This window comes from Ambystoma mexicanum, chromosome 4p (genome assembly GCF_040938575.1).
Source record: "Ambystoma mexicanum isolate Mex_15411 chromosome 4p, UKY_AmexF1_1, whole genome shotgun sequence".
NCBI classification, from domain to species: domain Eukaryota; kingdom Metazoa; phylum Chordata; class Amphibia; order Caudata; family Ambystomatidae; genus Ambystoma; species Ambystoma mexicanum.
This window is the reverse complement of record NC_090927.1, coordinates 1,283,273,086-1,283,294,218: the sequence shown is the minus strand read 5'-3', so window position 1 is coordinate 1,283,294,218 and position 21,133 is coordinate 1,283,273,086. Positions and strand designations below refer to the sequence as shown.

The 21,133-nt window shown below is 45.8% G+C and overlaps 1 protein-coding gene across 4 annotated transcripts in view; it reads left to right on the top strand.

The window, feature by feature from the left end:
• Positions 1-21,133, top strand: part of PCNX2 (pecanex 2) — a 3,925,748-nt gene that overhangs the window by 3,712,736 nt on the left and 191,879 nt on the right. For all 4 annotated transcript variants that reach the window (XM_069606982.1, XM_069606983.1, XM_069606981.1 and 1 more), the window contains one exon: positions 8,949-9,133. In XM_069606982.1, the coding sequence (XP_069463083.1) occupies positions 8,949-9,133 (185 nt within the window). The remainder of the gene's footprint in view (positions 1-8,948; positions 9,134-21,133) is intronic.

Below are 21,133 nucleotides of genomic sequence, written 5' to 3'. Positions count from 1 at the left end.
GCACAGATAGACGAACTGAGAGACCAGGGTAAGACAGCACTACTGTTACTCCTTGATCTCTCGTTGGCCTTCGATCTGGTCGACCATGAGATCTTGTGCAACCACCTTCAAACAGCTGCCCACTTCTCTCAAGAAGCAACCAACTGGATCCAATCCTTCCTTAACAACCGTACAATGAGAGTCTTCTCACTGTCAGCATCAGCCGACCCTACACCTATTACTTGCGGCGTGCCTCAAGGATCTTGCATCTCCCCTACACTTTATAATATCTTCACGAAGCCCCTTTTCGATGATCTAGATGACCTGGGTATCACCTACACTAACTGTGCCGATGATACCCAGATCCTCATCCCGTTGTCGGGGGATTATGACAAGGATTTGGCCTTCATTAATAGAGTGTACCTCATCATCCAGGCATGGATGGCCTCACACGGTCTATGCCTGAATGATGACAAGACAGAACTCCTTATTCTAGGTTCTACACACTACCTCAAGAAGCTGGACCAAAAATACTGAGCGTTCATAATTGACGATAACAAGATTAAGGTAGCTAAGGAGGTTAAAACCCTCGGCTTTTATCTAGATTCCACCCTTACCTTCAACAAACAAGTGAATGCAATGGCCTCTGCCACCTCTTACACTTGCAAACTCATTAGGGCAGCCAAACCCTTTCTTTCCCCCACCAACTGTACCACCTTGGCCAGGGCACTGATCCTGTCCAAGTTGGACTATTGCAACGCTCTATATGTAGGCTGTAATAAATATATCTCAAACAAAATCCAAATCCTCCAAAATAATGCCCTCAGAGCGGCCCTTAGTATCCCGAAGAAAGCCCATATCTCTGATTCCAGAAGATCGGTCAATTGGCTATCCACCAAGGACAAGATATTCCTTAAATCGGTGTCTCTGATTCATAAATGCCTCCACCAAGCAGCCCCTCAATACCTCATCTCCAGATTTACTAGACCCACCCTCTCTCGCCCCTCAAGAAAGGCCAACTCCAACCTTCTTCTTGTACCCAGGTTCAAACGTACAATATCAGGAGGTAACAGCTTTCCAGTAAAAGCAGCGCAATTCTGGAACTCCCTTCCTCCTACCTGCAGGGAGGACCTACCCTACCATCAGTTCAGAGCCAGGACTACCCACTGGCTTAAAACTCTTGACTCATAACAACCTTGCCAATGCCCAGATGTGTCACATGGCTCCCTACCTCATTGCATGTAAATATGTATTTAGCATTGCCTATAGTGTATATGCTCTAGCCTTCCTACTCGGCGTGATTTGCCCGGCACTGTAACCGCAGCTGGACCTCACCCTACTGTATGTATGTAACTAAGTTTTGCAACCCTCTTGCTCCCTCTGCGCCTGGCTATCCACGGGTTAAGTCTGCATTATAAATAAAATACAAATACAAAAAAATAAAAATACCATGAAGCTAGCTAATATTTGTATCGCCTGTATGTGCCATCCATGTACCAGTATCGGAATTTGTATCTGTATCCCATATATACCCCTATCCATCCTCTTGTTATATATATGTATGTCGCTATGTACGTCCCCACTGTCCTGCTCACGTTCCCGTCTCAGGCAGGCACTTGCACTGTTATCCACCATATCACACCACGATGCTTACTCTGATCTATACACCATCATTCAACTAGAACACAGCTATACCATGATAAATTTGGCACAGCTGTTCTCATACGAACTCGACCCCACGAACACCTCATCACCCTAATAAAACACAGCTAGCTGAGCACATTCCGGGTAGCTTAGGCGTTCCTCAGGCCTAACACAGCCAGAACCCAGTCTAGGTGTCCACCCACCAGACTGAACACATCCAACTGATTTCATCAGCACCACACCTATCGCTATAAAGCAGCTATCATCCAACAACCACACCAGCTGCACACATAGCCGTTGCACCCACGCACCATACAACATTCTTTCTCTCTACTGATTTGAACTACGGTTCCTGAGGGCGTTGAACCTACCAGCGCTTTGAAGTCATACCAATGATACATAAGGCGCTATATAAATGCCAAGTAACATAACATAACTTGATTTAAAACACTTGTTTGGGCCTAAAGCTGACGAGCCCTTAGAAACATGTAAGGACTCCAAGCTGCCGGCTATGTCATTGAGTTTGGCAGTCCACCAGTCAACCAAGCAGGCTTTTGCCTTCGGATCAGGAGAAAGCGGCTCCAGATGCCACACCCCCTTTGTGAGGAGTTTTTAGGTGCCACAGGCCAAACAGGGGCAATGGAGATTCTCACACCCTGGCAGAGTCCTGTCAAAAGGCCAGTCAGCTTCTGCTTTGAAGTCGGCAGCAATGGCATCTTTCTGTGGCGTGGCCCATATAGCTCAGCTGCTTTAGCCACCCCCTCCTCGGCCAGCACAGAGAGCTCCTGCTCACTGAATTTTGTCTTTCATTGCCGCATTTCTGTCACCTTCCCTTTGCCTTTTCCTGAGGACATGTTTGGGGTGTGTTGTAGGCTTGGATGGCAATCCCTTAATGGAGATTTTCAGTGGATTGCGTTTTTCAAAATGGCCCCTGCCGTTATTCCTTTTTCTGCTATGACGGATTTCTGCCAGCGGTGATTCCGCCAGTGGTAATTCTGCGACATGACTGGGTGGTAACAGTAATTCTGCTGATTATTGGCAGATTTCCCCTTTTTCGATGGTAATTCCGCTGGGCAGAATCATCATTACCATCAGTGGAGTGTGCGTGCACCCACCAGGATGGAATATGCAGTGTTTCTGTTGTTCCACACAGCGGTAACCAGTGGTCGAAGTGGGCGGGAGGGGTTGGGAGCGGTGCTCCTCTACTTTTGTTTTTAATGTTTTACTATTCCTATACTTTTATTTTAAAAAGAAAATGTTCTGGAATGGTTTCTTTTTGAAATAATAGTGTAGGAATAAGTTGAAACTTGCACTTTCAGTGCACTGCACTGAATTTTAACAGCAGGCACATGTATTTGGGGGTTTGTATAGTGTGTGGGATGGGGTTTGTGAGGGATCTGGTGCAGGACAGTAGGGAACATAGTTCCACTACTTCTTTTCGTGCACTTCGACCACTGGCGGTAACACTAATTCTGCTGCATCAATGCCGATTTTGCCCAGGACTCGTAATGAGGCCCTTAAAGTTTTCAGAAAGGGCCATCGAAAGGGGTGAAAAGGATGGCATCTCAGATGCGCACATTCTCGCAGCCTATCACAGGAAAAGCTTTAAGGTGACAATATTGTCTATTTTGTGCATAAAATATGACCAGTAATGCTACCATAATAATATGCAATACCAGACTGTTACACACTTATGCGCGTGTTATTGAACTGTACACAAAAGTGAGTAATACAATCTACCATCATTTTATTATTCATGGTTATTACAGGGGGCGCTACCAAACTCTTTTTTGTAATGAACTCACAAGAGTTCAAGAATCTCATCATAAAAGTGGAGCACCAGTCACACAGAATGAAAGCAAGGAAAAACTATTTTAAGGTATGGAGTCTAACTTTGTTGGCAAGTAGGAAGCGTGGGTTTATGGGCCACACAGTGTTCGGCAACATTCAAATAACGGGCAAAAGAATACACCATTTAAATGCATACTTTGCTGAATGCACTATGGCCTTTGCTCATTTTCATTTTACTATGGATGCCCAAATGTGGAGAACGCGCAGGCACAACTGTAACATTGCAGAAATCATGATGATTGCTGGACTAGATCTACACAGAAGCCAGTAAGCCTTTAAAAACTCAGCTCATTCTATTCATGCTGGAATTTTAGTGATTTAATTATTAATTTTATTTTTTGGACTTTCCACGTCTGGCCCTGGGAGTAACAGTTCACCCGGCCTGGTGTGCAATCGCCCCTTTGCCCCCCCCCTTTCCGGTCCACCTGTGCCGTCTCTCTATATTGACCCACCGCTTTTCGTCCATCTATATCCATGCATCTGTATTTCACGCTGAAACCATCTCCATATGTGCAATATGATTTCTGAAATTAGTGGGTAGCGAATAGCTAGTTAGCTAACAAAGATACATACTTATCAGGTGTTGGGAACTGGGAGCATTGAGTAATGTTGCAATAGGTTACTAAGTCCCAACAGTGAAATTGTTTAACCAATGGACAGAATTTCATAAGTCCTTGGATTGGGGTCAAGGTGAAAAAGCCTGTCTGTTTTCATGGTGTGTATTCAAATTCTTTTTTTGAGAAATGAGGAGATGGCTTAGACGTGTACAGGTGTGATACAGTTTGGTTTCATTGTGATTTTGTTGCTTGACTTTACATTGTAGAAATACTGACACTTGTTTGTAAAAACACTTTTGACAGTAATGCCGTCATCACCTAGCCCGATCTGAACCATGTGCACAGAGATACAGTATCTGCACTCCAACCACACTGCTGGAGGATGGCCTCCGTTCTGTGCATTGTGAGAAACCTGAGGGTATTCTCCTTTCTACTCCACATGGACCCTCTGTTCAGGTGACCAGGGAAAGGCCGTCGCTCTTGGATCCTGACCCTGGCAGTGGACAAGCGAGGGAGGATAGCCTGGGTGGAGGGTCTGTCGGGACTGGGAGTGGTATGCCCTTGGGAGAGACATGATATCCCCCCTTTCCTACCACTGTCGTACGCTCCCTTCCCTCAACCTTCATGGCTATTTTAATGTATGCCCTATATTACCTTATACAAATCCACCAAGTACTGAGAAGTGGAAGAAGCAACTAGGAATAATACACACTTCCTATTAAAAACACCACTTTAGCACTGGGACGAAGAAGAGGGTTATGAAGACATCCAATACTGAAGGTCAGGCATGTCCCATGAATTGGATTAAGTATGGTCAGGCAAGACAAGCTAACAACTCACACATGAGGCCCCTTAATACGGCTCAGGTGTATAAAAGGGGAAGACCCAAACAAGGAGGGGAAGCAGAAGCAGGAGAAGGAGAACAAAGTGCTGAGACACAGTGTTCAGAAGTCTGGACGCTGGTATCTATCCCGGAGAACCTGCAGCTGGTGGGTGCAGGACTGGGAATCCTCAAAAAGGCAGGCCAGCAAATGGGGCTGCAAAACTGAAGAGAGGGAGACGCCTCCCGACTGGAGGCAGGAGACCTGCAGGCAGCAGGAGCTGCAAAAGCAACTGGGAGCAGGGGAGAGACAGTCCGCATCTATTGTCAAGTCAGATGTGGAGAAGAGGACGTGCCCAACAAACATGGCAGTCTGCTTCCCTGCCACGGAGGAAGTGAGCGAGAGCTACAGGAGCAGCTGCTGGACACATGCAAAGCGTTGGTGAGTGTCCGAGGACACGTGGTAACCGGAGTGTTCCTGGGACTGCAGGCAAGTGATGGTCCAAGTGAATGTAAATCATATTGAATACCAAACTGAATTGAAACTACTAATTGAGTACATTTAACACCTAAGAAATTAAGAAATGCTATTTGAAAAAGATCTCAGCATATTAAACACTGACAGAACATTTGAAGTCACACATATTTATTGATTGTCAGACTGTGTATGTAAGGAGCACTGTGGGCAAAACGAAAAGCATATGGAATATTGAACAATCCTTTAAGTATTCTAACTAACAGTGTGATAAAAGCCTATAAGTCTATGGTATGATATGATATTATATGATATGGTATAGCATTTATAACGTGCCTATACACAAGTGTTTCAAAATAAAAGACTGCTACAGACGAGAGTTACATTAACAGAAGAGTGTTACAATAAGCGAAGTGCATTAGAAGAGTGTAACATTAACAGAAGGGTCTTTCATTAACATAAGAGTGTTACCATAACCAAAGTGCATACAAGTGTGAAAAGTCAGAAGCCTGAGGCAGAAAAGCCTAAGAAGTGGTGTTAGGCAGAATTATATGCAGTACCCTTTGGGAACACCACACACAATTAAGACTACAAGTGACAGTACAATTTCACCTTTGATACAAGCCTGTACTACACAGTTAAAGTGGTAGCAGTGGCTGAGCAGCCAGACTTATATCAAGAGTAAGTGAGCAGTATCAAATAGTTACACAAAGGACAGCAATTACTATGATTCAGGCAAACACTGACTCAAGATTTTCAAGTAAAAGAATATACATTTATTTCATTCTTCAGTTGTGTAACATTTCACTATTCTAAGCAGTTTAAAAATCACACTCTTAATACACCACACCACTTCCCTTAAATTCCAGACAAGTTAAGCTCACAAAATAAAGTGGGAGCAAAATGGCACTCCAGCAATTTAAAAGGGAGGGAAAGACAAAGTTAACAGAAATGGAATCACACCAACAGGTAAGTACTCAGGGCAATTGAACAAGAGAGACTACAATGATAAAATCAGATATAAAAGGCTTAGGGCCAAAGTCAATAGGTAACAAGTCTTTTGCTCAGGATAATACAGTTCAGTGTAGTTTGCGGTAAAGTTTGTGCCACGGATTCAGACGAGGTTGGTTGGTAGAAAAGTTAGTTCAAAGAGAAGAGAAGGACAAGCCCTCGGATTGGAGAAAGATTTCAAACACTTTCACCGCGGCTGAACGGAATGAACAACCGGATTTGCACAGTACCTTAAAACGGAGAGAGGGAGCTGTAGCTGAGGCAGACGTTCCTGGTAGTTCCTGAAGCGACTGTCTGACTGATCCGAAGTAGGAAGATTGGAGGGTCCTGCACTACCCAGGAAAGAAACCAGCAGCAGAGCAAAGCAACGAATAAAAGGTGCGCTCCTTAAAACCCAAGCAGGGTCCGACCTTCCTGGCTATCCGGCCCACTGTAGCTCTGTACAGCAAATTCGACCAGAGGAGGGTTCCTGGCTTGCAGTTTGGGCGAACTGGTTGGTCGCACCAGTTTAAGGGAAGAAGTTTCCTGGAGGATCTTCTCTGTCGTCAGATTTTGAAGATTCGGACCTGCAGCAGGGCTTCACCGGGCGGTTCAGTCATTGTAGGGGTCCTCTTCCGTCAGTTCCTCGTTGGTTCTTTCGTTCCAGTGGCGACTCTGCTCTTCCAGTCCCAGAGACCTGCTTTTTATGCAGTTTTCCCCCATTCATACAGCCTGGCTGTCAATCACACAGCAGGGTGGCTGTCCTGGCAAGGACAGTCACCCAGCCAATCAGACAGGAGTGCGACTTGGGTTACCAAGGGAACCCATGAGAGGGGTCCTAAGAAAATGGAGTCAGGGGGGAAGTGTAAAAGACAACCCTGTGTCACTGCTCTGAAGGTGCTGTGTAACACACATGAAAAATATGGTGCCATGGAGTAGGTGGGGCTCCAGTGCCCAAGATCACACCAAAAGTAGAAATACACACAGCAAAACACATGTAAGAGTGGGAAAAAAGGCTGACACTCTTACCAGGTGAAAAAAATAAACCCTGGAAATCCAGCAAAGCTGCGTAAGTACTCAGTAGGTAAGGGAAATTAGCCATTCATGAGAATTCTTACTAATAAGGGGCCAAATAAGATCATGGTTACACAACCTGTGCCTAGACCACGGAGCCCTAAATGATGACAATCCAATGTCATTGAAAATGATTCCTGAAGAACTGTGAAACAATTGGTAAAGCTAGTCAGGAAGTGGGTAAAGTAGACCTATTATTTTCTTGTATTGAACATTAAGTGGATGAAAGCAGTATAAGTGCTGCAGTAAAATCTTGGGGAAGGGATCCTTGAGAGTTGAAAGAACTGAGAAACACTGTCTTGGGGAAGGGAACCTCAAGATCTCCTTTTTGTGTGAACTATACTGTATTGAACTTGGGGCAGGGAACCCTTAGAGTTGAAAGAACTGAGAACCTCTGTCCTGGTGAAGGGAACCTCAAGATCTCCTTTTTGTGTGAACTATACTGTATTGAACTTGGGGAAGGGAACCACAAGATTTGACTGAACATTGTGGAGACAAATATCCATCAGAACTGTGCTGAACTTGGGGACGGGGACCCAAGCAAGAACTCTAAACTAACAACAGGTGAGACTTTACTTTTGAACACTATTTTGTTGACTAAATTTCCATACTCCGTTTTCTGTAGTGAAGTGTATAATGCAATGTCCAAAATGAAATGAAAAGATCAACAACCTCCCCCTTCCCGCCCCGAACCCCAAGAGAGGGAATGGCTGAGGGAACTGACGTGGGCCCATGACTGTTTATTGCAATGTGGCCTCCAGGCTTGGGACATTTGGAGTGAGTTCCGGGGTTTTCTGGCACTGCACTAAAATGATATGCTATAGGATTGGATTGTATATGCAATTATAATGTTGAGATACGGATATCTGAAATATTGGACAAGGATGAGATGTGTACCACTTTATGTATGGTTGTTATTTGACTGTGTCCAACAAACAAAAAAAGTGTTATACTGCACACTGCTACCATTTGCATGGTCTCCAGGAGCACATGACAGTGCTGCTGCTCTTTCCCTATTTTCTTTTTAAGAACCCGTCCGTTGTTATGGTGATTTAATATGTTTCAGTAAAAGATTTTTAGCACAATTACATTTGGAGCGCTCATTCAATGCTACAAAGTAATGGCAAATAGCCTATCCTTGCAATCTAAGCCCAGGATGGGGACTCATGATAAATTAATTCATCCAGATTGCTTGCTTGCCCTTCGTTAGTGCTCTACTTTATTTCTGGTGGTCTTGGCATGTCCTGTTTTAAATATGTTACCTTCGGTTTCCTATGCCTTCTTCTGACTCCTAACCATAGGGCAAGGTTTATTACAAGACATTGGGATATTGTAGTATTACGGATCTTGGATATTTAGATGTACTCGTATGTGTGGCAAATCAAGCAAGACGCTTGAGGCTGGTGATGTGTTAATCTTCTGGCAAATTGTGTAGTTTTCTGCACTGGATTTTAAATGGATTTGTTTCTAAAATCCCATTCTCAACAAGTCCAATACATTTTCGTAATCTGTTGACAATTTGTAAACTGATTTTGCCATATTTTCGCTATGTTACTAGAGTGCCGAAAGAAGGCAGTGCAAGGTGGGACAGTGGGGGTACTGTTGAACATGGTGGTCGTCAAAGTGCCTCTTCAAGCAATGTCTCAGAAACTACGGATAGCCAAAGGAGCTTCTCACAGCAGATAAGAGCTGAAAGGCTACATGTCAAGAATTCTTCTCAAGAAAAAAAACACCAATATAACGGTACTGTATAATCGTGTTTAAAGAACACGTTCATGCACCTTATCTTTTGTGACCTATAGCATAATTTAATTCAAATAATGTATCAAATATTCAGAATTCTAGTGTCATTTTTATTGTTTTTCTAATCAACCTAGTGCATTATTCCCACCGAAACATATAAGCAGATAAAGTGTACATATTTATTTATTTTATTTTACTTTATTGAGCATGTGTTTCAAAGCGCCTCAAGGCTAAATGGGAAGGGAACAGGGGAGAAATAACAATGGCAAAAACAGTTAAATAAACAGTCATGGTCCTACTAGGCCTCGACTCATGGACCTACAGGCCTCGACTCATGGTCCTACTAGGCCTTTGACTTACTAAATAACTCTTCTTTTAAATCTAATAGAACATTCGCTAGATTTTAAGAATTTCGAGTGGCATGTTAAAAACATGTAGGTCTTTTAAGATTTTCAAATAGCTATTCCCTCGCCCGTGAAAATAATTCAACCAGAAGTAGCATTGAATTACTCCAGGTTAGAAAGTATTCAGTTTACGAATATATTACGTTCCGGAATGGTTTCGTTTTAAAATAAATGTGTAGGAAGAAGTTAAAACTCGCACTTTTAGTGCACTACACTGAACGTTCCTTTAAACAGCACATGCATGTGTTTGGGAGTTTGTGTTGTGTGTGGGAGGTGGTGTGGTGATGGGTTTGTGGAGAGTGGGTGCAGGCCAGCAGGGAACATAGTTCTGCTACTTCTTTTCGTACACTTCGACCACAGCAGGCAGTAACTCTCACATCCGTGATTTATTCTTCTCTTTCCACAAATAAGTCAGAGTTATCCCAGTTGATTACTTTGTAAGTTGATGAGTGTCTCTCAGGGAGAAAGACAAGAGGAAGCCAGAGTTCTTCCGATTTAGCACTGTAAAACCTAGGAGTTGTAAAGGTCTGCAGTGGAAAATAAAGACCACTTAATTCTAATGGAGTGGTGAACACTTTATTAGTCAATGCAGTAAGCAAACAAATGACGAACTGCAAGATCAGGCTTCAGCGCAAGTGACCCCCCTCCCTCCTCAGTCCTGGTCTTGTATAACCCCTGGATTACATGGATACCAATGGAAGGAGGTGGTCTTAGTTTTTTGGCAAGGTTACACCTTTGCACTTTATTACTGACTGCGACAAAGCCCTTCTTAAACAGTGTTTAGATGCCAGCTACATTCAGCAGTGCTTGACAGTGTTATCAGTAAGTAGCATAGTGTAACACATTTCTTGAAGGCAACTATACTCCCTTCGGCTTCACATCTCGCCTCGCGGCAGGTGACAGGCTTTGTAATATGATGACTTCTGCTTGCCACATCATACAAAAAGGCAACAGCACAAAACATGCTTAGCTATGCCAAAATGGATATATGTTAGAAGCGTGTACAGTAAAGGTGAGCATCTCTATATATAAAAGGGTATGTTTCCCTACTCAGATGATGCCATTTATCAGTGTTAGGTTGCCCTCTGCAGTCCAAATGGCAACGTGCACCCACTTTAACAACAGCTACCATTTCAACAAACAGAGCGAAACGCTCTAGGACCTCCTCACGAAATGACAAATGCCTCTTCGCAAGCTAAAACTGAAAGTAGGTGCTGTAATTATTCTAATTATTATTTTTTAAATTAAATTAGTTAGTTTGTTACAAACTTTTTTCATTATGTGACATCTGTTTAGCAAACAAAAGATGAACAACATCTGCAGGTTGTTTTTGCAGAATTGGCAGGTGGTTGGCATTGCCCTTAATTGTTTCCTTTGTCCCAGCACCTCTATGGTAGGCAGAAGGTTGAGTCTAAAGCGCAAGAATAAATCGTGCATTTTCGGTGATGGAAACCGTGGGAGGTACGCTGAAAGGTGGTTTAATGATGTGTTATTTATATAGCGCCTTAATTTACAGAGCACATATTTACATACAATATCACCCAACCGAAATTGGTACTGATTTATCGACCTCGGAAGGATGAAAGGCCTTGCCGGGATTCAAACCTGCTGAGCTATCTTACCGGCCCAGTTTAGTGAGCGTGCCTCTATGGATAGTTTGTAGAGTGATTTCAGATGCTGCATCTCGATCCAGTCCTTCCAGTCCTTCCTCTGTATTAGTCTCTTGATCGCAAGATCGCAATAGTTTCAATGGAGGCATCTAAGAACTCGAACCAATCACAGCAGATGGTCTTCCATTTATTTAGAATCCAAGCGTTAAAACTGGGCGGTGTCAATCTCAGAAGATCTAGTGATTTCCATAACACTTGCTAGTGTATAGATTGTAGATCTATTTCGTGGCGTATTCTTTGTACTGGAAACGTGGCTGGCAAGGCAAGAAATTTTCCTCCAAATCCTGCCTTCATGCTGATCCCAGATGTGACATGACTGATTTAATACGGCTTCTGCTCCATAGCATATTATGGGTGGATGTCTTGGGAGGATAGCTCAGGGTCAACGTGTTCGCCTTGGAAACAAGACGACACGTAGCAACACAGGTTTGATCCCCAGGTCCACGCTTAGAAACCTCTGGGTATTAAGCGAGTTATAAATAACCTATCATATCATCATATGGGTACAACGTTTTGGCGATAGAACGTTTGCAAAGGGAGTAGAGAGTATTTGCCATATTTTTTATGTAGGATAAGGACTTGGCGCGCTAAGGAGTCTGTTATGGCTCTTAGGATTGTCTCTCATTCTTGTTCACAGATGCTTGAATTCAGACAAATTCCAAGGTATTTATATGACTGGACCTACATTAGTTTGGTCGAATGTATGAACAATGAGAGAGGTTTCTTTCTAGGGCCTTGCAGTGCTGTGAATGTCATGGCTTGTGTTTTTGCTGTATTTATCGCAAGCCTACTAACTTCCATGTGTGTCCAGTTGGTCAAGGTGTTTTTGAAGTCCAATTTGAGTTCAGTCCAACAGGCCCAGACCGTCTGCTTATATCAACCAAGGGACTTCTGTGCCATTCAATATTGGGGGGAAATGCTCTGACCCCTTGTTGAGATTGCTATGTTTGATACATAGAGACAACCCTGTTTCAAGCCTCTCCACGTATTGATTTTACTCGTAACAGCTCCTTTAGTGGATAGTTGCACCCGTACCGAGGTGTTAGTGTAAAGGGCTCGGGTAGCATCCAAGAAATCTCCTTGACAATTCCACAGCTGCAGTTTTCACCATAGGATGTCTCGATGTACAGAATCAAAGGCTAGTTTCAGGTCTATAAAGACCATGTTTAGTTTGGTCTTGGTCTTTATAGTCTCCAATTTAAGTATGTTGTGAATTATTAAGTTGACAGTATTGCCAACACCCTTGACGCTTGTTTGGCGAGGGTCTCCTCTGTTGGTATTTTTCATCCACCTCGTGAGCTGTTGAAGTTGCATTGCTGCAAATAGCTTCGCTAGCGGATCCAGTAACGCAATCAGTCTATAGTTCGCAGGCAGGGCTCTGTCTCCATGTTTATAAATGGGGATTAGTATTGCTGATGTCCACGAATCGGGAGCTGCTTGGAATCCAGAATCACCTCATAAAGAGTCAGAAATCAGCCCCGGTCTCAGGGTTGGCTTTCAGATGTTGGTTAGATAAGCCACTGGGGTCTGTGGCGAAAAGAACTATTAAGGGTTCCATGTGTCAATATCCCGCAAAAATATCGCCATACAAGAATATTGCCATATTTATGCGTGATATTGAGAAATGGAACTGCGGTGGACAACCCTGCAATCCCCATAATTTTTTTAATTGCACGGGGGACACCCCCGCAATCCCTGGTCCCAATAACCCCATAAATTATCCCCACTTCCATTGCTGCAGCAGACGATGTAGGTGCTTCCTGGGAGCTCTTATGTGCCTAACTTGTTTTTTGAGTTTGTTAGGCCCTCTGGCCATGTGTCTCCGTCTCGCTGCCCCCGTTGTCCCCTGTCCCCTTCCTCATCCAGTGCCTCCCTCCTCCCAGACCGCCCCCCCTCTCCTGAGTGGCTGTGTGTTGTGCTGGATTCCCCGGTGCCTGGTGGCTGTGTGTTTTCCGCCTGCCCGCCACTTCCATTGCCACAGCAGACGAGGTAGGTGATGCCTGGGAGCTCTTATGTGCTCTGTTCCATCTGCCTAACTTGTTTTTTGAGTTTGTTAGGCCCTCTGGCCATGTGTCTCTGTATCGCTGCCCCCTGTTGTCCCCTGTTCCCCTTCCTCATCCAGTGCCTCCCTCCTCCCCCTCCCCTCATTGGCCTGATAGTTCTTCTTAGCTGACCTTCCTTGGCAGCCCTCTACCCGGAAGCCCCTGCGGCTAAGGGCCCCAAGGCAATGGGCGGCTCCTCCAGCTTGTGTCTGCCGGTGTCAGCAGGGGAAGCCATTGGCCAGGCGTCAACCAGCAGCGACTAAGTAAGGTAGGAGTGGCCCCGGCTTATGGATAGAGCATCACTCTAACCTGGGAAACATGACCACATGGCAGATGCTCAGACATAGGTGTGTTTTACCTCCTTTATTTAAATTGCATTGTGAAAGTATTTAAAATTGAACTGCAAAATGTAGGCCTTTTCCCCACTTACAGGACTATCAGACTTAGGTGTGTTTTTCCTCTGGTATTTAAATTGCATTGTGAAGGAGCTCCTGTCGTCTTGTCCAATTGTCTACTATTGTCTTGTCTCTTTGTCACTTCTGCTGGTGTCCCTCCATAGAGTTTCCTCCCTCCTCCTCCCACACCCTTCCTCTTCTCTCCTCTACCACCTACTCTATGGTGCTCTCTGTTTCTCCCATCTTCTCTAACTGCTTCCCTATCGACTATCCTGCTCTCCTCGCTAAATCTTGTAGGAAGCAGTTTAAAAAGGACATCCTGTTCTCCAACCCAGGCCTCCCTATCGCTGATACCTTACCAGTGCTTTCTCCAGGCAAAACCTCACCGACATCCTTTTTGTCTTTCCCTCGCCAGACTTATGGACTCTTCATATGGTCTCTGTGCTTTCTGCATTCTCTTCTTCTCCCATTAATGGTGGCCCCCGGTGGGAGGCCCTCCTGGCCCCCTTCCATTCCTCTAAGGTCATCATTAATGTTTACCTGAATGGTACCGTCTTGGTCCAAGACCCTCAGGCCAACCTTCTCCTCTTTGATAGATGCTTCCCGCGCCTCATTAATTTCCTTTCCACGCTCTTCCCCCCACGGCCTGCTTGCCTCCTCTTCTCCCCCCCCATCGGGCTTCTTCTACACCTCCACAGGGCGTACCCCTCCCCGGAAGTCTTTCAAGGACGGCAAGCTTCTCCATATTGCCAGTCTTAAACTCTCGCTCTGCTGTCAAACACTCCTCTGACATCTGCCGTCTTTTGGAAAAACTTGACTTGGATGGCCTTGGCCTCGCAGAGACATGGGTTCAGGGCCAGTTCTGTAACAAGCTTTGACACTCTCCTCTCTGATGGCTAGAAGATCCTCTCTGTGCCCAGATCCAACCGTTCCGGAGGTGGTGTAGCCCTGATCATTCCTGAGTGGATTCATGCCTCTTTCATTCCTGCGCAGGCCTACTCCTCTTTCGAATGCCTTGACTGCAGGCTGTCTCTCTCTCCTGGCCATTCCCTTACTGTGGCCACCATCTATCGGCCACCCAGTCAGATCTCCTCTTTCCTCTCTGAGTGGGCGGACCTCTCCTCTTCCCTCCTGGTCTCGACCACTCAACTCCTCCTTCTTGGAGACTTTAACATCCACCTGGATGCTTCCTATCCTTCCTCTGGACTCTTTCACGGCCTCTGCGTCTGTTACACTCACCTGATTCCCACGGGGACGTCGAACTGGACTGGCCTGGTGCAACGTAGAGCCGAGATGACTGACTGGACAGCCCCACTTAACTTCGTTTGTCGACCCGTATGAATATCTTTCTGCAAAGGAGAAAGGGAATTAACCTCCCGTAATTTGAGCGTTAACCCACCTTCCACTCCCGTTGTATGCCCACTGACCACTCCCGATGTTCCCTCTTAATCTCACCTGATGGTTTGGAAAGATGAGCTCTCCATCCTGCATCGAGGGCAGGGGCGCGTAGACGACCAGTTACTTCACTGGCGTGGAGGAATTGGTGAGTTCCAGTATTGTCTGATCTTCACTCTTTCCGATTCCTTGTAGGTTGCCGGGTTAACCACCACGAAGAGTCCAAATGGCAGTTGGTGAGAGTCAGGTAAGTCTATAGTGGTTTTCCCCTTAGGGGCCGGGGTACGGCGATGATGCAGAGTTAACTGCGCCGACCCGAGATGAGGTGAGTACCCCCCTGTGGTAAATCAGGTAAGTCTTTGGGGGGTAGCTTGTAATGTCCAGTGGTTTCCCCTTAGGGGCCGGGGTGCGGCGGTGATGCAGAGTTAACTGCGCCGACCCGAGATGAGGTGAGTACCCCCCTGTGGTAATCCGGTAAGTGTTTGGGGTAGCTTGTATTGCCCTTTTGCATTCCTATTCTCACCTGGCTTTTCTTGTCCCCTTAGATATCGGAGAGCGGTTTGGAAATGCAGAGTTCGCGATGGAGTGAGGAAAAGCTGCACTGGATGGTGAGTTCAGCGCGGCGCTGCGAGGTGCGTGACGGCACGCGTGCGATGGCTCCTTCTTCAAGATCGATGGCGTGATGGATCAAGAATTCAGGTAAGGTTTCAAGTTTTAACCTCTTCTCCTTCTTTCTATTCGTTTCCAGGTGGTCCAGGACTGAAGCGGGCGTGGCTGAAGACTGGAAGCTGCTGGAGGCACGGTGAGCGTTAGGCTGCTGAATGCAGAATAACGCGAAGCACGTGCGGCTGTCCGGGCGTGGTTTAAATAGCCTTGGAAGAAGTCCCAGGTAAGTATTCTTCCACAGCCCCCACCCGAGTAGAAAGTAGTCCCTTAGGTAAAATAGTCCCTTCTAAGCCCCATTTGGCTTGTGCCTTCCTGCAGCATGTTCTGCACCAGGTAAGTATGCAGCATGGTCTGCATTAGGTAGGTTTTCTGTAATGAGCCTGGCGCCATGGCGCCAGGACTGACTTAATCCTTATGAGCCTGGCGCCATAGGCGCCAGGACTGCACCCAAACAGTCCCTAACTGGGTTTTTTGGGCATGCTCCAAATGGCATGATGCCTGCTTCCGGGGTTGCTGGGCCTGGTCTGGCTTCCCGGGGGCAGGCATCATGACAGCACTCCCCCTCAAGGCCCCTCCTAAAGTCGTTCTTCCCCTTGGCCTTGGTTTGTTAGGAAATTCTCGGTGGAACTTCTTCACTAATTGAGGTGCATGCACGTGGTCACTAGGTTCCCAAGACCTTTCCTGAGGACCGTAGCCTTTCCAGTCGATTAGATAAAAGATTTTTGATCTCACTCTTTTTGAGTCCAAGATGCTCTTAACCTCAAATTCGGGCTCTCCGTCTATGAGGATGGGGTTGGGTGGTTTGGTTAGTCTTGTTCCTGGCTGTACTGGCTTCAAAAGGGATACGTGAAAAACGGGATGAATCCGCATATGAGCAGGTAGGTCCAACTTGACAGCCACCGGGTTAATGATGGCTTTGATGGAGTAAGGTCCTAAATACCTAGGGTTAAAGGTCCGTGTTCCCTTGAGTGGGATGTGCTTAGTGGCCAACCATACTTGGTCCCCTATCTGGTATTGCGGTGCTTCACTCCTGTGCAGATCCGCATTTTTCTTGTATTTTTTCTTAGCCTTTCGCAAATGTGCAGTTGTTTCCTTAAAGGCTTGTGTAATAACAGCGTGGAGATGGTCCACTGCAGGCATCTCCAAGTGTTGGGGCGAATTAAGGTCTGAGGTTCGAGGATGGTGTCCATAGATGGTAAAAAAAGAACTTTGTCCAGTTCCCGAGTGTACGGAATTATTGTACGCATACTCGGCAATCCAAAGAATGTCTTTCCAAGTACCCTCAGACTGATGTAGCATACAACGCAAGTACTGCTCAAGAGTCTGGTTGGTCCTCTCTGTTTGACCGTCGGTCTGAGGGTGGTGACTGGTGGAAAGCCTAACATCTATCTGCGCCAGTTGGCAACATTTTCTCCAAAAATGCGAAATGAATTGACTGCCCCGATCTGAAATCAACATGGATGGAAAGACGTGTAGGCAAACAATGTTTTCAAGGAACTCTTTAGCCAGGACTAAAGCTGAAGGTATCCCTTTTAAAGGAATAAAGTGAGCCATTTTGGAAAAAAGGTCCACAGTAACTAAAATGGTGTTAAAGCCATTGCACGAGGGTAGATCTGTGATAAAGTCTAATGACAATGTATGCCAAGGAGTTGGTGGGATATCCAAAGGTTGTAATAGTGCAGCGGGTCTTTTCTTTTGACTTTTATTTTGGGCGCAAATGCCACAAGACATGACAAACAATTTAATGATTTCGCGCCAGGTGGGCCACCAGAATTGTTTCTTAATTTTGGCTTCAGTTTTTGCAATACCAGGATGTCCTTCCAGTAAGGTATCATGGTACCGGGAAATGACAAGTTCTTGTAGTTCCTTTGTGGCAGAAATAGCCGGCCTTGGTAATAAGGTAAATTATTGGTGACAGAATACTCTGGACCTTTCTTGGCCCAGTCCTGGAAGGCAACTGAATCAAAGAGCTGGTGGATCTTTTCTTGAATGTCCTCCAGTGTATGTATGGACGTCAGGCCAAGGATCCTTTGTTTGGGAATTATGGATACAGGTTCTAAGGCTATTTCTGTTTCTCCCATTCCAATTCGGGACAAGGCGTCTGCTTTACCATTTTTACAACCTGGTCGATAGGTTATTACAAAATCAAACTCGGCGAAGAACAATGCCCAACGGAGTTGGCGCGAAGATTGGGCCTTAGCTGTCTTTAGGTATTGCAAGTTTCGGTGATCGGTGATGACCGTAATGGTATGTCTGGCACCCAGCAGATAGTGCCGCCAAGCCTTGAAGGCGGACTTGATGGCTAACAGCTCCTTGTCGGTAATGGCATAGTTTAATTCGGGAGCCGAAAACCTTCTTGACCAGAATGCCACTGGGTGAAGCTGGTTAGTTTCGGGATCCTTTTGGGAGAGCACTGCTCCCATGGCTGAACTGGATGCATCCGTTTCCACTACGTATGGAAGCTCAGGGCGCGGGTGTCTTAATACAGGGGTAGATGTGAATTTTGCTTTTAACTCTTGGAAGGCGTTCTCGGCTTCTTCTGTCCACACAAAGCGTTTATTCTTTCGCAATAGCATTGTAATGGGATGTACAATGTGTGAGAAGTCCAGGATAAACCTGCGGTAGAAATTGGCAAAGCCAAGCATGCTTTGGATGCCTTTGACTGAGGTTGGCGAAGGCCAATTAAGAATTGCGTCCACCTTACGTGTATCCATCCTGATTCCTCTCGGGGTCAGAATAAATCCAAGGAATTCCTCTTCCGTAGTGTGAAAGACGCACTTTTCCAGTTTAGCATATCATTTATGCTGACGTAACTTCTCTAGGACTGCTCGGACGTGCTTTACATGATCAGATTCTGATAAAGAGTATACTAAGATATCGTCGATGTAAACGACCACACAAACATCGATAAGCTCTCGGAGGACATAATTCATGAAGAATTGGAAGGATGCTGGTGCATTGCATAGTCCGAAAGGCATCACCTGGTACTCAAATAATCCGTACTTGGTGCGAAAAGCAGTCTTCCATTCATCGCCCTCTTTGACACGTACCGGATGATGTGCCCCCCGAAGGTCTAGTTTAGTGTAAATACAAGCGTCCTTCACCTGGTCTAGTAGTTCAGGGATCAAAGGCAATGTGTATCGATTCTTGATGGTTATCTGATTCAGAGCGCGGTAGTCTATGCATGTTCTAAGGTCGCCTTCCTTTTTAGGTACGAAGAACAAAGCTGAAGATGCAGGGGACTTGGATGGGCGAATGAAACCATTAGCAAGGTACTGGTCAAGGTACTGGCGCAAGTGGAGATTTTCGGGTTCCGTAAGGGCATAGATTCTGCTAAAAGGTAGTTGTGCTCCCGGTTCAAGATCTATTTGACAATCATACGATCTGTGAGGTGGTAAAGTGTTTGACTGTTCCTTTTGGAAGACATCCTGAAAGTTTTGGTATTCAGCAGGTAATTGCATGGCAGCTGGGATTACTGGGGCCAGGACTGAGTTTAGAGTTTTCTTTGGGTAGCAGGTGTGTGCACATTCTGGGAAGGTTAGTCTCTTCTCTCGCCAATCAATGCAGGGATTATGTTTTTCCAACCAAGGTATTCCCAGTATCAGTTGGAACTGTGGGGCCTTGATCAAATCAAACACAATAACCTCTCGGTGCCCATCTTGACCCAGCAATGTCATCTCTGCAGTGGAATATGAGTTACGTGCCCAGAGACAATTTCTGTTCCATCCACTGTGGTGATGACATCGGCAGTGGTCTTTCGGGTGAGAGATAGATTCATCCTGGAAGCCAATTCACAGTCCAAATAGTTTCCTATGGCTCCACTATCAACATATGCCTTTACCGCGTGCATGCGTGATGGCTGCTCTGGATCTGCAAAGACGATGGGTATGGTGAAATGCGAGGTCAGAGTGTCCTTCTTTAGGCTCGGCAAGCGGACCTCTACACTTGCCGGGCTTGATCGTTTCCCGAGTCAGGTTCCAAATGGTTTTCGTCTGCTGCTCCTATAGTTTTCTTGGGTGGTTTTACAGGGCAGTTCCGAAGAAAATGACCAGTAGTTCCGCAATAGAGACATAATTGCAGTTGTCGTCTTCTTTCTCTTTCCTTCTGCGTTAGGGGTCCTCTAACCCCCCCCGAGTTGCATAGGTTCTGGGGCATCTACTCCCTTGGAGCTTGCGTGGGTTTTAATCAACACCCTATTCTCAAACTTGGTTCGGTCAGCCTTTCTGGTTTGAAGTCTGTGATCTAACTGGACCACTAAATCTATATATTCAGCACAGTCTTGAGGTGGGCTCACGATTTGGGTCAAAACATCTTTGAGTTCTCCTCGAAGCCCTCGATGGAATAATGTGATTCGCTTGGCTTCAGGCCATTCGGTTTCCACTACTGCTAAAGGTTGCAATGTAAGATAAAAGATCCTGATTACCTTGCCGTAAGGATAAAAGTTCGTTATCCAAAGCCTCTCCTTGGAGTGTCGGGCGAATAGTCTTTCCATGCTTGTTCGAAAACCCTGGAAATCTCGAAGAATCGGGTCATCCTGATTGACTAGTGGAATGTACCAATCCGCCGCACTGCCGCTGAGATATGACAGCACAAAAGCCACCTTGGCCTGATCGTTCGGGAAGGCTCCAGGTCTACATAAAAAGTGCAAGCGGCATTGATTCATGAATATAGCAAACCTTTTTGGGTCTCCGGCAAAGCGTTCAGGCGGAGCCAAGGGAACGGCTCCAGGTAGATTTATCTGCACCGGGTTACTCAGTGGTACAGGATCTGGACTTGCCCCGAGTCCTGGTAGAGGTGTTTGTCCAGCCTGGCTTTGCAATAGTTGTCTGGCCAAATCATTGGTTTGTTCTTTTGATACTATCAGTTCTCTCCTGAGGGCATTAGTTTCTTGGCGGGCGGAATGCACTTTGGCCCTTAATTCCCCTAATAATTGGGCCAACTGATCTGTTTCCGAGGTCTCCATGACGCCCAGGTGGGTATTTGTGGGTAGGCTTCGCGTTCTGTTACACTCACCTGATTCCCACGGGGACGTCGATCTGGACTGGCCTGGTGCCACGTACAGCCGAGATGACTGACTGGACAGCCCCACTTAACTTCGTTTGTCGACCCGTAAGAATATCTTTCTGCAAAGGAGAAAGGGAATTAACCTCCCGTAATTTGAGCGTTAACCCACCTTCCACTCCCGTTGTATGCCCACTGACCACTCCCGATGTTCCCTCTTAATCTCACCTGATGGTTTGGAAAGATGAGCTCTCCATCCTGCATCGAGGGCAGGGGCGCGTAGACGACCAGTTACTTCACTGGTGTGGAGGAATTGGTGAGTTCCAGTATTGACTCTAGAATCCAATAGTTTGTAAGAGTTCAAATGTCTGATCTTCACTCTTTCCGATTCCTTGTAGGTTGCCGGCTTAACCACCACGAAGAGTAC